General features: G+C 56.4%; 1 protein-coding gene across 5 annotated transcripts in view; it reads right to left on the bottom strand.

Annotated features, from left to right (window-relative positions):
* Position 1: 1 nt before the first annotated feature.
* The window catches only part of SH2D3C (SH2 domain containing 3C), a 30,840-nt gene continuing 14,097 nt past the window's right edge, over positions 2–16,744 (bottom strand). For 3 of the 5 annotated variants that reach the window (XM_080668950.1, XM_080668954.1, XM_080668951.1), the window contains 9 exons: positions 11,504–11,632; positions 9,427–9,881; positions 8,106–8,230; positions 6,378–6,913; positions 5,061–5,176; positions 4,496–4,667; positions 3,610–3,721; positions 3,048–3,254; positions 2–1,882 (listed from right to left, as the gene is read on the bottom strand). In XM_080668950.1, the coding sequence (XP_080525076.1) occupies positions 1,707–1,882; positions 3,048–3,254; positions 3,610–3,721; positions 4,496–4,667; positions 5,061–5,176; positions 6,378–6,913; positions 8,106–8,230; positions 9,427–9,881; positions 11,504–11,632 (2,028 nt within the window). In that variant the 3' untranslated portion in view covers positions 2–1,706. Of the gene's footprint in view, positions 1,883–3,047; positions 3,255–3,609; positions 3,722–4,495; positions 4,668–5,060; positions 5,177–6,377; positions 6,914–8,105; positions 8,231–9,426; positions 9,882–11,503; positions 11,633–14,248; positions 14,471–16,744 lie in introns of those variants that run through there. The other 2 variants (XM_080668953.1, XM_080668952.1) reach the window with 2 other exon arrangements.

Consider the following 16,744-nt stretch of genomic DNA (forward strand, 5'->3'; position numbering starts at 1 on the left):
TAAAAAATATGTTTTTATTGATTGCAGAAAGGAGGGGAGAGGAGAGATAGAAACATCAATGATGAGAGAGAATTATTGATCAACTGCCTCCTGCGAGCCCCACACTGGGGATCGAGCCCACAACCTGAGAATCAAACTGTGACCTCTTGGTTCATAGGTCGACGCTCAACTACTGAACCACTACAGCTGGGCCTTTCATGGTTAAGAATACTAATAGCTTTTGGTGAGCACCTACTGTGTGCCATTAGTATTAGTTACCTTATATATACTATATGATAACAGTACCCATCATACAGAAAAATGGTGATATTTCAATGAGGTACAGGCACATAAAGTGTTTTGGCTTAAAGTAATCAATAAATGATAATTGACAATCCATCATGTATAAAACATAGTGGTTCCTTACCTAGCAACTACAATGCGTTAAATGCTTCAATAGGAATCTTAAGAGATTAATTCTGTTATTGACCCCATCTTTTTGAGGTAGAAATGGGAACCCGAGAGGTTAAGCCTGATATCCACATTACTCAGCTAGTCAACAATAGAACTGAACCCGAGTCTGGCTGCCGCCAAAGATCTAATGCACTGTGTTACCCAGCCTCTCTCAGTCAGGATTCAGAACAGAAAGGACCCCAGATGTTTCACACTCAGTCATTGGGCTCCCCAGACTTCCATCCTGCCAGGGCTCTGCCTCGTCCACATGGTCTACCCCTCCACCTATGGAATCAAGACAACCGTGTTCATGTCCCTTTTCAAAGATTATCTACCCCACTCTACACACGCACACCACTTCTGAGGCCACGTTTCAAAGACTGAAACTTAGTAGTTTCCAGTATTGAAGAGAGAGAACTCCAGTCAGGACACCCAAGTTCCAGCCTCCCTCATTCTGCTGCTGTGACCCAGGTCACCGTTCTCAGTTTCCCAGAGAGGTAGATTCCTAGATTTCAAAAAAGCCTTTCCATCCCAAACATCTGGGATCCTTCATTGTGCATTTGTGGGAACCTTTGCTATGGCTTCCCCGGGGGCAGGGAGTGGAGGAGGAGGGGGGCAGGTCAGTATTTCTCCCACTGGTTGAAATTGGCTGTTTATCTCCCCCACTGGCTGTGATCTCCTCCATGGCAGGGACTGGGGTTCAGCATTCGCAGTAACTCTGGCTCCTGGTACAATCTGGAATGTCCCAGGTGCTAAATAAATATTTGTGAAATGGATTTTTTCCCCTTTTGCCTGAGAAAAGCTGCTTCCTTCCACCTCAGGGCCTCCTGAGAGACAGAAAAAAGAGACATAAAAGTTTATTATATGAAAGAAAGAGCATGGCTTCTGTACATGTATTTACAGAACGGAGACTTATTTACAGCCAGATGGAGGCCTTGGTGTCGGTGGGGAGCAGATGCCTGGAGAAGAGTGAGGAGGCGTGAGGAGCCTCCCATGGCTCAAACACAGGGCCCCTCAGCAGGAGGGGGAGAGGCAGAAGCTGGAGGGAGGAACAGGGGTCCTGGTTCTTCCTGAAGGGAGATGAGGTGAGCATGTAGCAGGTGGGACAGAGCCCAGAATCCACGCAGAACCCTGGAGGCGCAAGGGAGATCTCGGCGTGGAGTCCGGTACATTCTTGGGCTGGTCACAGTGTCCCTGGGGTGCTCTGGAGGAAGGTCTGTGCCCCTCTGTCCCGCATGCTGCCCGCAGCTGCCGAGGGGAAGGGTCCACGGGGGTCACAGCTCGCTGGAGCGGACGGCAGGCTCCAGTTTGTGGGACAGGGCGGTGAGAACCTTGTCAAACTTCTCATAGCGCCGGGCCTGGCTGCTGCTGACGCCCTGACTGCCCCAGAGGAGGCGCATCTGGAACTCGGTGCTGAATACCTCCAGGAGCTCGGGCCGGGCCTGGAACCCTGCAGGGCGGGGCACAGGCGTTAGGGGACCACCACCCAGCTAGGGAGGCTGGGGCTCTCGCAGGAGCCACCACATCCCTCAGGGCCCCCTCCAAGGGACACCACCCCCAGCTCTGCCAGGGATTCAGCAAGGTTTGTTTATTTTTATTTTTTTAAATATATTTTATTGATTTTTTACAGAGAGGAAGGGAGAGGGAGAGAGAGTTAGAAACATGGATAAGAGAGAAACATCGATCAGCTGCCTCCTGCACACTCCGTACTGGGGATGTGCCCGCAACCAAGGTACATGCCCTTGACCGGAATCGAACCCGGGACCCTCGAGTCTGCAGGCTGACGCTCTATCCACTGAGCCAAACCGGTTAGGGCTCAGCAAGGTTTATTGATGGACATGGCCTCACAGTTTAGTACCTAGCTTTGCCCTACTATTTACAACATGTAATTTTAAAATGACTGGAAGATAAAATATTAATGTTAATTGTGGGGGCTTGAGTGCTTTTTCTTTTCTTTTTTGTGTTTTTCTGTAAGTTCCAAAATGTTTCCTAAGAAACGTATATACATTTTGTAAGTCAATGCAAAAAACGTGTGTTTTTCTTCTTTCTGAAGAAGAAAAAGGAAAGACATGCACCGGAATGCTCACAGCATTTACCTCTGGGTAATTGTGGGTGACTTTTCACCTTGTTTTTGCTCCGCTTTGATCTGCAATTCGTCTGTAGTAAGACTGTATGACTAAATAACGCCTAAAGCAGTAAACGATGGATCCTCTGAAGCCACTTTCTCTGGCCTTTTTTGTGAGAGTTCTCCCTTTCGACTGGGCTAAGAGATCCTGAAAGGCAGGGCAGGTCTGTCTCAGCCCCAGGCCCCCAGGCATAGCACTTTGCAAACAGCCTTGTAAAGTAGGCCTGTTAGAACACCCACTTCACAGATGAGAAAACTGAGGCTCAGAGAAGCTAAGACACACAGCTCTGATGCTCTTTGAATCATCTGTGTCTCCCTGGTGCCTGCCGCTAACAATTGCTTGTTGAAATGGTGAGTGAGGAAGAAAAGGGATGAGAAAAATGAGTCAGGGAGACAGGGCAGGAAAGAGGGGTGGAGAAATGAGAATGAACATTTGGAGGGAAGAGGAGAGCAAGGCAAGTGGAAGGAGGCCCAGGCCCGAAGGACTCACCCTGCAGCTTGACCTCGGCATTGGTGTGGTACAGGCCTCCATGGTGTGCCACCATGCGGGCAGCCTCCAGGTGGGCCAGCACCACCTCCACGCCGTGCTCCGTGCTGCCCCAGGGCTCGGGGCCCTCGGCCGGGATCGTGTCATACTCGAGCAGCGTAATGAGCGGCAGTACATGAGGAAATGTGGTGTTGCTCAGCGGCGGGCCTTCTGCAAGGAGGGAGACAGCAGGCTCTTAAGAGACTCTGGAGGCCCCCACTGCCCACTGCGGCCCCAGAAACTGAGACACTGAAGGGGAAAGGGTGGGGCCTGCCTGAGGTCCCAGAAAACCCCCAGGGCTCCTGACTCCTGGACAGACCTTTCCTTTCAGATTCTTTCAACTAACTCTAGTGCACCCTTGGCCTGGCCCCAAGGGCCATACCTGGACGGGCTGACACAGTTGCCAGGTGCAGAGTGAGTGCAGGAACAGCTCACACAGAGCTCAGCCAAGCTCTCATCATCGTCCACACTGGCCCAGAGAGGGCTGAAACCTGTGCAAGGTCACACAGCAACATGGGGGAGGTACCTTTGCCCTCATTGAGGCTCTTGAGAAACGGCTTGAGCTTCTTCTCGTAGAGGATGGCACCCTCCGTGTGTCGCTGTCGCAGAGTCATCCATGTCTGCTCCAGGCGGGCAATCTGGGGAGACCAGACTGTGAGCGACCAGCCAGGAAAGCGACCAGCAAGGGCCACAGGCCACCCTGCTGAGTGGATGCCCAGATGTGCGGTTATGATGATCACCATTCATGTATCAGGGGCGGTGCTAAGTCCTCATGAAGCCCCCCCCACAACCCATTTTACAGATGGGGAAACTAAGGCTCAGAGAAGGGAATGACTTGCCCAAGGCCATTCCAAAAATACGTGGTAGAGCTGGGAGTTGAACCACTGCCTGTAGGACCCCATTGTTACTATTTACTAGGCATAGGAGAGGAAGTGTAGTGTGGATGAGGTTTGGGCTATGAAATTAAGACAGACCTGGTTCTAATCCCAATTTTTTCAGCCTCTGACTATGTGACCTTAGGCAAGTACTGCTCTGTCTCAATTTCTCCATCAGTAAAATGCGGACAATAAAGACATTACCTCATGAGATTGTTTTGAGGAATCCATGCTTGTAAAGTACTTAGTGTGGCACGAGCACCCAGCATACAGTAAGTGCTCACTAAATGATAGCCACTTTATACTTATTCCTTATACTCCTATTTGCACCTCATGTATTCTACAGGGGGAAGACTGAGGCCCAGAGAAGGGAAAGCCTGGGTGTCGGAGCAGGTCAGCACTTAGAGAACCCAGCTCTTCCAGGTGCCTTTCCCCAATGCTGCTGAGTTCTTCCGGAATCACTACACAGCCATCCCAAAGGAACGCAGCCCAGGGCGACAGTCCGCCTGAACCCACTCTGCCAGGGCCCCTCAGTACCTGGGCCATGTCCAGGGCGCCCATGACCGCAGCGAAGCTGAACATGTTGCCCATGGTCCCCCGAAGCTCCGCGGCCAGCTGGATGGTCTTGTGCAGAAGCGCTGCCCGCTCCTCAGCAGAGCCGGTGCAGCCCAGGATGTCCACAGCGAGCATGATGGACATGGTGTGGAACCTGTCGTAGAGGCCAGGTCAGGGGGGCGGGGCCAAGGGCCCAAGGGGGTGGGTAGGGTTCCTGCCACTGCCAGGGGTGAGGCCCCGAGTGGGTAGAGAGCAGAGCCCAAACTGGGAGGTGGTAGAGTCCACGAGGTTAGGGGAAGAGAGAGCTGATGGGCGGAGCAAAGATTCATGGACTATGATTGGTCAAGAGGATGCAAAGGTGACTCCCTAAAGGACTGGGTCTTTGAGAAACCAGAATTGCTTGGAGCAGAATGACAAGTTGCACTTGGTCAGTGGGATAGGGGGCGTGGCCAGGACCCCTGGGAGCCAGGCTGAGAGACTGTGATTGGCCAGCTGGCCAAAGCAAAAGGACGAGAGTCCCCCTGCGTGAGGGGCGTGTTTCCCTTACCTTTCCAGCAGGTCTAGTCGTAGCTGCCGGCCATGGGGGAGGGTGAGCAGCTCCATGCCCCAGCGGACTCCCATTAGGGTCTGCATCTCCTTGGTAACGCCCAGTATCCTAGCAACCTGCAAGGACGCCCAGAGGGCTGATTAATTTCCTGTCTTGGCTGGCCCAAGCCATCTGGGAGTCAGAAAGCTTTATCTAGGAGGGCAGCCTGGCTGGGAGGCCGGATCTGAATTCCAGCTCTACTGCTAACCCTCTGCTGTGGAGCAAATGAGCCTCCTTTTCCTCATCTGCGAAATGAGGGATAAATGGGAAAATGCCCAGAGGTGCCGGACATGTTAAATACTCGGTTAAGGTTAAGGACCAGGACTGCCTTATTCCAGAAGGCCAACCTGAGTCCCAAGGAGAGCAAGGGTCAGTCCAATGTCGCACCCAGGGCCTAGAACCCAGGGCTGCTCCCTTCACACCTTAGTGCTCTTCATAGAACATCCCTGCACTCTCTTTTCTTGCTTCCTGAGCTTGGAGACCAGTGCGACCAAGTAATCAGTGCACTCCAAACTCCAGAGGGCGAAAATGAGGTGCAGAGATAGTTGGGGTTCTGAGAGGAGCAAAGGCTCATTCAGAGCAAACACTGGGCTTTCTTTGACCATTTATGGGCCCAGGTAATGAGTGTTGCTTATTTTGTCCACCAGGGGTTGTGGGGGCGGAGAATTGGGTCATTTACATTCCCTGGACCCGCCAGGACCTTAGCCGGACTCAAACAGGGCCCCAGGAAGTCAGACACCACCGGGTTTCAGGACCGACCAGTTCCAGTGCCAAGCTGACATCTGGAGGAAGCAATATCTTGCTTTTTATTTTTTTAAAGTCTCTATAAATTTATTTTTTAACGTTTTTATTGGGTTGTGTGTTTTTTAAGAGAGAGAGGAAGGGAGAGGAGAGAGAGAGAAGCATCCATGTGAGAGTGAGCCATCGATCAGCTGCCTTCTTCACGCCCCCCATCGGGGACCAAACACGAAACCTGGGCTGTGCCCTGACCAGGAATCAAACCTTCAAACCTGCAACCCCTTGGTGCACAGAATGACACCCAACCAACTGAGCCACACAGGCCAGGTCAACTTTTTTAAAAGGGGAAAATGGAGGCCCAGAGAGGCAAAGTGATCAGCCCAGCGTCACACAGCAAGTAAAGGACAGCCATGAAGCCAGAATCCAGGCCCACTGGCTATATTTGGGGAATTTAAGGGCCAGCTCCTCACCACCCTGATCCCAGTCCTAAAGCCAGAGGCTGGGGTGCTGCTCCTGTCCCAGGGTGCGCCGAGCACCTACCAGGCAGTCAACCTTGGTGACATGCTGAGCCAACGTCCGGGCGTCCACCTCTGCCAGCAGCTCCTTGACCTTGCGCAGAAGGCCCACCTCCAGTGGCCGGTTATCCTTGGGGATCAGTAGTGACTGGAAAGTGGCTGGGTTGAAGGAAGAGGTGGCTTCTATGATGGGGACTGTGAAGGCCCTACTCCAGTCCCCGTCGGGGGCCCCATTTTCTGACAGTTCCTTTAGCCTCTCTCCGTAGCTCTTGGCCTGCCGGCTGGAGGCCTCAGCGGCTGCCCACTCACGGCTGCCACGGACAGGAGGCTGGAGCTGGCAGTAATGGCCAGAGTCCGGGTCACTGTAGCTGCTGAGCGACGGTGATGGGGAGGCCTTGCAGAGGGTGTGGGAGGGACTGGCATAAGGGCCCTTGTCCAACTCTCCAGGGGGCTTTGGGGCACTTCCGGGACACAGCTGGGGTTCACTGGAGCGGCGGGTGACCGGGGAGGCGGGCAGCACTGTGGCTGAGGGGGCTGCGGGGGCAGCATGAACACGGGTCACTGCAGGGAGAGAAAACGAGAGGACGAGTTACCATGGCTCCACCCAGTGCGGTTCCCCCACCTCCTTCCCGAAGGACAGCCTCCATCTACCCTAGAGGGGACATCCCTTTTTCCAGGCCCAGCAGACACCAGCAAAAGGAACAGCCCTCAGCGAGGCTTGGCCATCACTGGCCCCCAGGAGTCTGCACACGCCCACCCTAAGCTGCTGCAGCCTTGGGGAAGCACGGGACTACCCGAAGAGCTTCCAGGGACTCGGGAAGCTAAGCACTTGCTGGAGTTCAGCGTGCCACATGGAATTATTTCTCGATGGGTTAGTAATAATGACTGAGTGAGCTCGTGTGTCCCAGGAGCTGGCGATAGGTGGGAGATACACTGGTCAACAACAGTAAAACCACCATCAAAATGAGAGGTGATGCTCATTGAGCCCTTACTGCCTGCCAGACCCGTCTTGGCACATTGGTCCATGGAACCTTCTCAGTATCCTGAGAAGTAAGTACTTTTATGATCCTCGTTCTGCCGATGAGAAAACTGAGGCTCAGAGAGGTGAGCTGGCCTGTCCAAGGTCACCCAGCCAGCAAGTGGGAGAGCTGGGTAAGACCTGGCTCCTGGGTACCTGAGTCCACCATGTTGCTTAGAAATTGTCCAACTGATAATTTCTGACAAGGGGTTTTAACGTTCACACTCAGGCATGTTGATTTGAAGGGGGATAGTTATGACAAAGCTTCTGGTCCGTGTTTAGGGACTCAAAATTGCAATGAGCAAGCTGTGGATCTGTTTGTATGTCAACATCAATAGCTCTGCTAGAGCTCTAGTCGGTGTGGCTCAGTGGATATAACGTCAGCCTGTGGACTGAAGGGTCCCAGGTTCGATTCTGGCCAAGGGCACATGCCTGGTTTGAGGGCTCAATCCCCAGTGGGGGGTGTACAGGAGACAGCCGATCGATGATTCTCTCTCATCACTGATGTTTCTATCTTTCTCCCTCTTCCTTCCTCTTTGATATCAATAAATATATTTGAAAAAATAGCTCTGTTAGCAGGTTCTTAGTGTAAATTTTTCAGGGCCTTGCTCTCAGAAAAGAGGCAGAAGCACACATAATCACACACAGTAACAGAACTCATCAAAAGCATGTGCACACACAAAATCATTGCCACCAGATCCCCCCACTTGCCCCCATGCCCGCCGCTGGCCGTACCGGTACTGTAGGCGGGAGAGCTGGGGCTCTCGGAGATGGGGGACATAGGCGAGTGCAGGTCTGGGATCTGGTCCATGCTGAGCGCACAGCTGCGTATGGATTCCCGGGGGTGGGGCAGTGATGTGCTGTGGAGCAGACATCTTCGTGAACAGAGAGCCCAGTTCGGGACCTCAGCCAACCTTAGGACCCCACCTCTGCTTCCACCCCAGAACTACTGAACTTCAGAGGCAGAGAAGGCTTGGAGGTTATCAAGTCCAACCTCCCAATGAGCAGGTACAAAAACAACCCAGAGGAGGAGGGCTTCTGCAGGCCACAGCCTGCACACACGCTCTCTTTTCTGGGGACCTTGCCCCCAACTCGGACAACCGTCCGGGGATGGGGCTAGTGGGAAGCATGAGAAGCCCAAGGGAGTCAGGCCGACCAAGCTGGGCCCTCCTCCCACACTAGGCTAGATGCCTGGGCACGCATGGCCTGTGGCTCTTGGCACCATTACAGTCACTGCTTCCAAACCACAGGCCAAGTGGCTGCTGCCGCAGGGTATCCAACCATCAATTCCTTGGCTGGCAGCACCCAGCCCAGCCCCGCCCAGGGAGATGAGACCTATCCAAGTGCTAGTGGCTCAGAACAGCTGGTCTCTTTGCAAACAGCCAGGGAAGCCACAGGAATTAGGAGCACTGACTGGATTCGCAGACCTGGGTTTGAATCTCAGTCTTACCACTCACTAGCGAGTTGCTTCCCTTCTCTGGGCCTATTTCCTCATCCATCAAATGGGGGTATGGACAGGAGTCACCACCCAGGGCAACCGGGAGTTGAAGATACGGGCAGGGAGAGCACTCAGCAGGCTAGGTGCACAAGAGGCCCGCGGAATGATTCGCTGCTGTGGCTTCTCCTGGGACCAGACCTGGTCTCACCCAGCCCCAGAGGCAACCGCGTCTCATCAAGATTCCATTCCCTGTGTGGTGGTTTGCACACAGCGAAGCCCTCCACTCTGATGCCTGCCTTGGCCTAGCTGGAGGGGCAGGAGGGGTAGGCGGGAAGGGGGAGGGATAGGAAGGGATGGGGGAGGGGGAGGGGGAGGTGGGACAGGAGAGGTAGGTGGGGAGGGGAGGGAGGGGGAGGGGGAGCACCAGGGGCAGGGACCAGGCCCCCCCAGGGGGCTGAGTGAGCCGTGTGCCGCACACCACCGACCTTCCTCCTGTCTCCTGCGCACTCATTCCCCAGGTCAGTGTGCCCGGCCTCCCCTTTCTCACCAGCGCGCTCATTACTGACAAGCCCACTTGACAAATGGGGAGACTGAGGCAGAATGCGGGTCCTGGCTTACCTGGTGGGGCAGCCATCGCTGCGGGTGACCTTGTCGGCGGTGAGCCCATCGGTCATGGTGACGCTGCGCCGCTTCATGTGGCTGCCCTTGGGGCCCGCGGGGCTGGCGGGGCTGCCAGCCTTGCCCCCGCCCTGGCCCAGGCCGTAGCAGGCCTCCAGGTAGCGCAGCGGGAAGGTGCGGTTGACGGGGCAGTAGATGATGGCTCCGCTCTGCTCGGACACGGCCTTGCGGCTGCCCACGTGGTACCGCACGAGGGCGGGCACGTGGTCGAAGCTCTCCTGCTCGAACAGGTACTGGATGTGGGTGTAGCTCTCACCCGCCTTCACCACCACCTTGTTGATCTTGAAGTGCAAGGCCTGGTTGCGCCAGCGGCACGTGAGCACATAGTCGCCCAGGCTGGTGAGCGAGTCCCGGATGAGAAAGTCGCCATTGCGCTGCACCAGGGTCTCGGACACCTGCAGGGTGGAGGGTCAGGCGGTCAGGGTCAGGCAGGCAGGGTCAGGCAGGCAGGGTCAGGCGGGCAGGGTCGGTCAGGCAGGCAGGGCAGGCGGGGCAGGGTCAGGCGGGCAGGGTCAGGCGGGCAGGGTCAGGCGGGCAGGGTCAGGCGGGCAGGGTCAGGCGGGCAGGGTCAGGCAGGGTCGGTCAGGCAGGCAGGACAGGCGGGCAGGGTCAGGCAGGCAGGGTCAGGCGGGCAGGGTTAGGTGGGCAGGGTCAGGGGGGCAGGGTCAGGTGGGCAGGGTCAGGCGGGCAGGGTCAGGCAGGCAGGGTCAGGCGGGCAGGGTCGGTCAGGCAGGGTCAGGCGGGCAGGGTCAGGCAGGCAGGGTCAGGCGGGCAGGGTCAGGCAGGCAGGGCAGGCGGGGCAGGGTCAGGGGGGCAGGGTCAGGTGGGCAGGGTCAGGCGGGCAGGGCAGGTGGGCAGGGTCAGGCAGGCAGGGTTAGGTGGGCAGGGTCAGGCAGGGCAGGGCAGGGGGGAGAGGGTCAGACCTGGGGTCTTGGGAACACAGTGGACAGAGATATCTGAATCTTGGGAGGGGGACACAATGACGTGTATGCAGAGGGGGCCACTGGGGACAGGGGCACAGGGCAGGCCATAAGACCCTGGGATGAAGTCACAGGAACAGGGGGTCTGGGGAACTCAGGTCTCAGACCTCCTCCTCCTCAGGGCTCATGCTGGGCAGAGTGAACTCCCAATCCTCGCTCCTCCAAACAGCCCGTGCCCTGGCATATCTCTGGGTGCCCTCCCGCTGCTTTCTCTGCCTGGACCCTCCTGCCCACCCTGCCCACCTGGTGAACTCCTATTCATCTCACAATGGCTCCGCCCCTCAGTGCCCCACCTCAAGGCTCACCCACATTCCCCGCTGGGCTCTTCAGTCTTGCACTTCTCCCACTGGGTTCTGACTGCCTCCTGTCGGCGCCTACCCTGGACTACCAGCCCTCCTGTTTCCTCTGCATCCTTGGAGCCCAGCACAGGGCCTGGCAGAATTGATTCTTGACAAAGATTTACAGTACGAATGAAAGAGGAAACAGGACTATCAGCCCCAGTCTCAGCCTCAGTCTAGAAGAGCGGTCACCAACCTTTCAGACCTCATGGGCCACCAGTGGTCCGCGGACCACCGGCTGGCAACTGCTGGCCTAGAAGCTCAACTTTGCCAAAACTGAGTAGCCTAAGGACTGATACTCGCTAACCAAACACACAGGAGGCTGATGTACAGACCATATAACAAAACATTAAAAAACAAGTAATAACAACAACAAAGGACAATGTTCATTGAGCTCGCTGTATGTCAGACATCATGTTAAGCACTTTACCTGAATTATGTCATCTAATTCTCCCAACATGCCTTTGAGGTCAGTACTATTATTATCCTCCATTTTATAGATGAAGAAACTCAGGCTCAGAGAGGTCAAGTGACTTGTTCCAGGTTGCACAGTCAGTAAATGGCACAGTTAGACCTCATGCCAGTAGTCCCCTGTGATCGAACCCACCACGCACGAAGTCAGAGCCCCTCTGGGCTGGGGCTGGCTAAGCAGCGGGTGGAAGGGTCTAGAGATGAGGCCCCAGCTCAGAGCCCACTCACCTCTCGGGGGATGCGGCCATGGTACCAGGCGTGGCTGCGGAGATCTGTACTGCTGAGTTTGAGTTCTTCCTCCAACTCCTTGTGTAGTTTCTCAGGCGATGAGTCCAGGATGTACTTCTCCTTGGAAAACTGGGCAGAGACAGCAAGAATTGGCAACCAATCCAAAGCCCGGTTTCTTCTTCCCCTCCCAATCCTACACCAGGTGAACTCCTTTCATCCCGGGACCCTGGGAACACTCAGGCACAGGTGCCAGCCAGGTCCTCCCCCAGGAGTCCCTGTCCTGGCAGAAGTAAAGAAATCGCAGGAAATTCCACCAAACCGTGCCCACTGTGTTGCATGCCCTGTACTATGTGCCACGGGTAAGTAAGTGAGGCAATAAACAACCCAGGCTGTGTCCTCAAGGAAGCCCCTATTCTACGAGGAGAGGAAAAGCCACAGGAGCATTTGAGTAGACTGCGGTCAGCACCACAGTACTGGACAGCGGCAAAGAGCATGCAGGCTTTCAGAAGGAAGATGAAGTCTAGGCGAGGGGGAATGGTCTAGGAAGCCTTCATGGACGAGATGGCAATAACAAAACACTCGTTATGCACCAAGGACAACCAACTGATCTTGAAGTGGGGGGAGGGAGGAGTTCTACGAGTAGATCTGGGAGGTCAGGCAGCAGGTACCCTGGCAAAGGCATGGACCGAAACAGGGCTGGATGGACAAAGAAACATTCTGGGATGGTGGATTACAGTAGAATGGAAAAAGTGGCAGCTGTAAATAGGGGAGCCGAGCCCCCCCCCCCGCCCCCCATACACACACACAGACATCTTTGTTGTCCTTTAGGGTTCCCAAGGCCCTTTCCTCCTTGCCATCTCAAGCAATTCTTGCCAGATGGGGAAACCGCAGCCCAAGGTCACTCACTGGATAATGCCCAGGACTCCCCCTTCCACCTGCCCGAAGGGAGAGCTTTCTGGTTTCCTGGCTACTGTGACTGGGGTTGGAGACCTCAGGGCAATGGGAGGGGAACCCTTGCTGTCAGGTGCACCCCCACCACAGAGCCCAGCCCAATCCTCGCTGTGCCGTGGGAGTTCTCTGGGCCTCGTTTGGTGGGTATGCTGATAAAATCTGCCTCGCCAAGTTGCAAAGATGAAAGGAGACAATACTCCAGAGCAGCGGTCGCCAACCTTTCAGACCTCACTGACCACCAGTGGTCCACGGACCACCGGTTGGTGACCGCTGCTCCAGAGTACTGTGGCTAGTCCACAGATGTCCCCCTCACTGCGAGGACATGTGACATTGCTTCCTCTTCCTTCCCCCAACTCCAGGCTCCCACAGTGACTGCTCCAGGGCTGATAGATCTAGCCCAGAACTGGCCAGATGCAGGTCAGGTGAGGGTGGCACTGAAGGGCCTGGCTTTGGCCCAGGTGACCGTCTCCCCAGGAGCACCTACTCCTTATACCACACCACACCCTGAGGAGGGAAGAGGACACAGGCCTTTTGGGGTCCTTCTCCTTGACAAAGAGCAAGCAACTGAGAACTTGCCCCAGTACCACACCTGGAGCAAGAGGAACATGGGGCAAAGAAGAGGAGGAGGCTGTGTGCTAAAGACCCTGGCCCCAAGACTCTACCTGCCACTGTGTGACCTTGAGTCAATTCCTTTCCCTCTCTGGGCCTAAGTAGCCTCATCAGTCAAGGGGGTGGAAGACTGGGTTCCACTTTTCCAGCCATAATCAATAGTCTGGGAGAACCTGGGGGGACCTCCCACACACCCGAAGGTAGGGAACCCTAAGGTCCTGTGCCCTCCACCTCACCCTCGACCTGGGGGTCGCCAGCTCCCGGGAGGGGGAGGGCTGGGCGCGAATGCAGCATCCCCGATGCTCAGCGCACTGCTATTGGCTAGAGATGATCTCACCGCCTCCCGGCCTCCGCGCGCCTGATTGGCCGGCGCCGCGATGCTGCGCTCAGCCGCGGCCGTCATTCAGGCGGGCTCCGAGCGTGTGTGAGCCTGGGGAGCGCAGAGGTGATGCGCCTGGCGTTCCCCAGGGACCCGGGAGGCAAAAGCACGGAGACCCCGGGTCAGAGCCTCTTCCCACCAGCCAGCGCCCACAAGGCCTTTCTAGTTCCTCTAGTCTCCTAACCCCGAGCAAAGCCATCCCAGATGATGCTCCGCAGAGAGGCGGGGTCCGGGTCCTCCCCTCCACCCCCTTCCGTTTAACCCTTTCACCGCCACAACGTCGTCCCGCACTGCCCGGCCAGCTGAGCTGAGAGCCCCGCGCCCGGAGCACGCCCCAGCCCACCCAGAGTGCAGGAGGCCAGCGGGCGCTCTGGCCCCAGCTCCGGGCACCGCAGCATCCTCTCAGCTTCCCGCCCCGCACAGCGCCTTCTAACCCCAGCCCAGAGCCCGGTACAATGGGGAGCCAGGCTGCCCCGGTCAGTCTCAGGGACCAGAGTGCGCGCTGGAGGGCCAGCAGGACACCGGGACCCCAACTCCTGACACCCAATGCCCCAGCCAGCTCCCTCCCGCGGAGAAGGCAGGACCAGAACGGCAGCCCCCACAGTTCTGAGTCCCGGCAGAGGCAGCTGGACCCTCACCCCTAGGAGCTCCCAGAGGTGAAGCTGGGATGACCCGCTCCCTTCCACAGCCCTCAACCCCTGCCCAGCCGGACCCTGCGCGGCGTCACGGGGCTGCAGCTCCTGAGCCGGACAGAGCGGCTGGCGTCCCAGCCCCGAGCGCCTGGCGGGGCCAAGCCGCCCCCTCACCTGCACCTGCACGAAGGAGCCTCGGTAGAAGCAGCAAGCAGCGGCCGACAGGGCGCTCCACAGGCTGCAGCGCTCGGTCATGGTGGGGCCGGGCAGCCGGGACCCGGACGGTGCAGGGGGCGGCGGCCGGCGGGGCAGGGGCACGGGACTGACCGGGCTGGGCACCGGCTGAGCGTGCTTCTCAGCGGCGCGATTACCTCATCGCCTTGTCGGGGGAGGAGCAGGGAGGCGGGGCGGGGAGACCCCACCCTCCAGCCGGGCCCCGGAGGGGAGGGGGCCATTGTTCCTCCCTCCGCCCGCCCCTCGCCCCCCCTCTCGCCCCCACGCGCTCCAGCCCCCAGCGCCCAGGCTGCCTGGAGTAGGGGGATGCGCAGCAGAGGACCTGACAAGAGGGCCATCACGAGGGATAGTGGGATGGGGTGGGGACCCCTGGGCCGGAGAGGGCGCTCCTGCCTCCCCCACTCGCTGCACCCCTCACGGACCCAGAGCAGGCAGAGACTTTGAATTAAATCCTATCCAAAGCTGGAAAAATTCCTGTATGCGGTTAATGAAATCCTTTGTGGCCTCAGAAAATCTCCCAGAGCCCAGGACTTCTCGTCTCTGGTTTGGAATCAAGGACTCCGCTGAGAATCACAGGATGGTGGGCTGACAGCAGCCACTGGGGTGCAGAGAGCCAGTAATGCTCAATGGTTAGGGCACCCACCTGGGTTCAACTAGCTGTGTCCCTGCCTCCAGCTCACCAGTCCCTTCTCTTGGAGCTCAGATGTATTCATCTGCAAAACATACCTGTGCTGACCTCACAGAACTCTTGTGAGCATTGGCCAGGCCTAAAGTAAGTACTCAATAAAAACATGCTATTATTTTCAATCTTAGTGTCAGGATCCGGACTTTTTGTTCTAGAATTATAGGGTCTTCAGTGCAAAGGGAGTCATTACTGGGGTTCACATCCTTTTGACAGGCGGTGTGACCCAGGCAGGTGACCTCAGGCCCAGCTCTCTGGGCCTCCATTGTATCTGAGTGTTTTCTGTGAACACATCTGCCGCTCTGCGTGTGGCACTTGGAATCGTGCGGCCTGGGAACGCTAGAACTCTTGCCTTAGATGAAGTATCCACTTCCTGGTCTGAGAATCCGGGGGTCCTGCAAGCTGAGAACCTCAGGGCAGAAACGGGCTTTTGAACGCTATTGATTCCACCCTCGTCTGAGGCTTAAAGCTAACATTGCTCTGACTTCATCCTTAAGGAGACAGCTTAATCAGTTTCAGCGCACAGCTGTAGTTTCTTTTGTAATAATTTAATTAATTTTTTTAGCACCATAGACTATAAGAAAAACACAAAGCCTATAATCCTCACAGGGATCTGGCCACATCAGTGATGGGATCTCACTACCTTTCCAGACAGCTGGCCTTGTGGGGTGCTGAAATATGCCCCTGAGTGCTGCCAGCTGGCTTTGGTGCTGATTCTCCTGGGCTTCTGTCCCCTGTGGGGTAACGCTCTGGATGAGGAGCGGGGCACAGGTCTCAGGAACAGCCCCTGGGACTGCAGCCTTGAGCTGCACTTCCCGGGCTCCCCAGCTTCTCTCGACCTTGTCCACACTCTTGCCTCTGCCTGGACCTCTTTGCCGCCCATCTCTGCCGACCTTTCTCTCCTTTCCAGCTTTTCTTTCGGGGAGAGGATGTTAGTGAATGTTCCTGGTAACTGCAATGGCTTGGATCCAATGTCTCCTCCTCCAGAAAGCCTTCCTTGATCTCCCCCTCTCAGCTCCTGAGCTGAAAGTCATCCTCTACTTCTGGAGCTCCCATGGCTTCTTACATGAGCCTTCTGGTGATGGTGGGGGGCAGCAATCCGAGCACATTCTGTACTGCCTCAGCACTAGTCACTTACACAGAACTGTACAGGCAGCGTCTCAGGTGATGGTTGTCCCTGGGGTCAGGAGCCAGGCCAGCCTGCTCTGTTTCAGGCCCAGCTCCTTCTGGACTCATTGAGCCCATAGCAACTCAGGGTTGGAGGTGCCACTGTTATCCCATTTCACAGAGGTGAACACCGAGGCTCAGAGAAGTCGCATACACACACCCCGTCATGTGGCAAATAAGTGGCAGATCTGGGACTCAAATTAGGAGCTGCCGGGTTACAAAGCACAAGCCTGAACCATTGTGTGGTTCTGCTCTGGTCCCGACACGACCAGGAGCCCTTTGAACACACGGCCTGGCGCTCCTCGCCCTCTGCTGTGGTTCTGTCTCCACAGGAGCCCTGGATGAGGGTGGGTGCTCCTGAGGTGGAAGGTCAAGGGCTTTGTCCCTGGTCTTGGCATTAGGTAAACTTGGACGGCAATCCTAGTCCCCCGCCCCCCCCCCCCCACCCCCATAGTAGCTGTGTGGCTATGAGCAAGTCACTGCACTTCTCTGGGTCTCAAGTTTCCCATGTGTAAGTGGCCACAGGGAGGCCTTCACTGCCCAGTGATGAGGGAAGAAGTAAGACCTCATTCATGCAAAGAGCTCAA

Source organism: Plecotus auritus (genome assembly GCF_963455305.1).
Source record: "Plecotus auritus genome assembly, chromosome: 5".
Lineage (NCBI taxonomy): Eukaryota > Metazoa > Chordata > Mammalia > Chiroptera > Vespertilionidae > Plecotus > Plecotus auritus.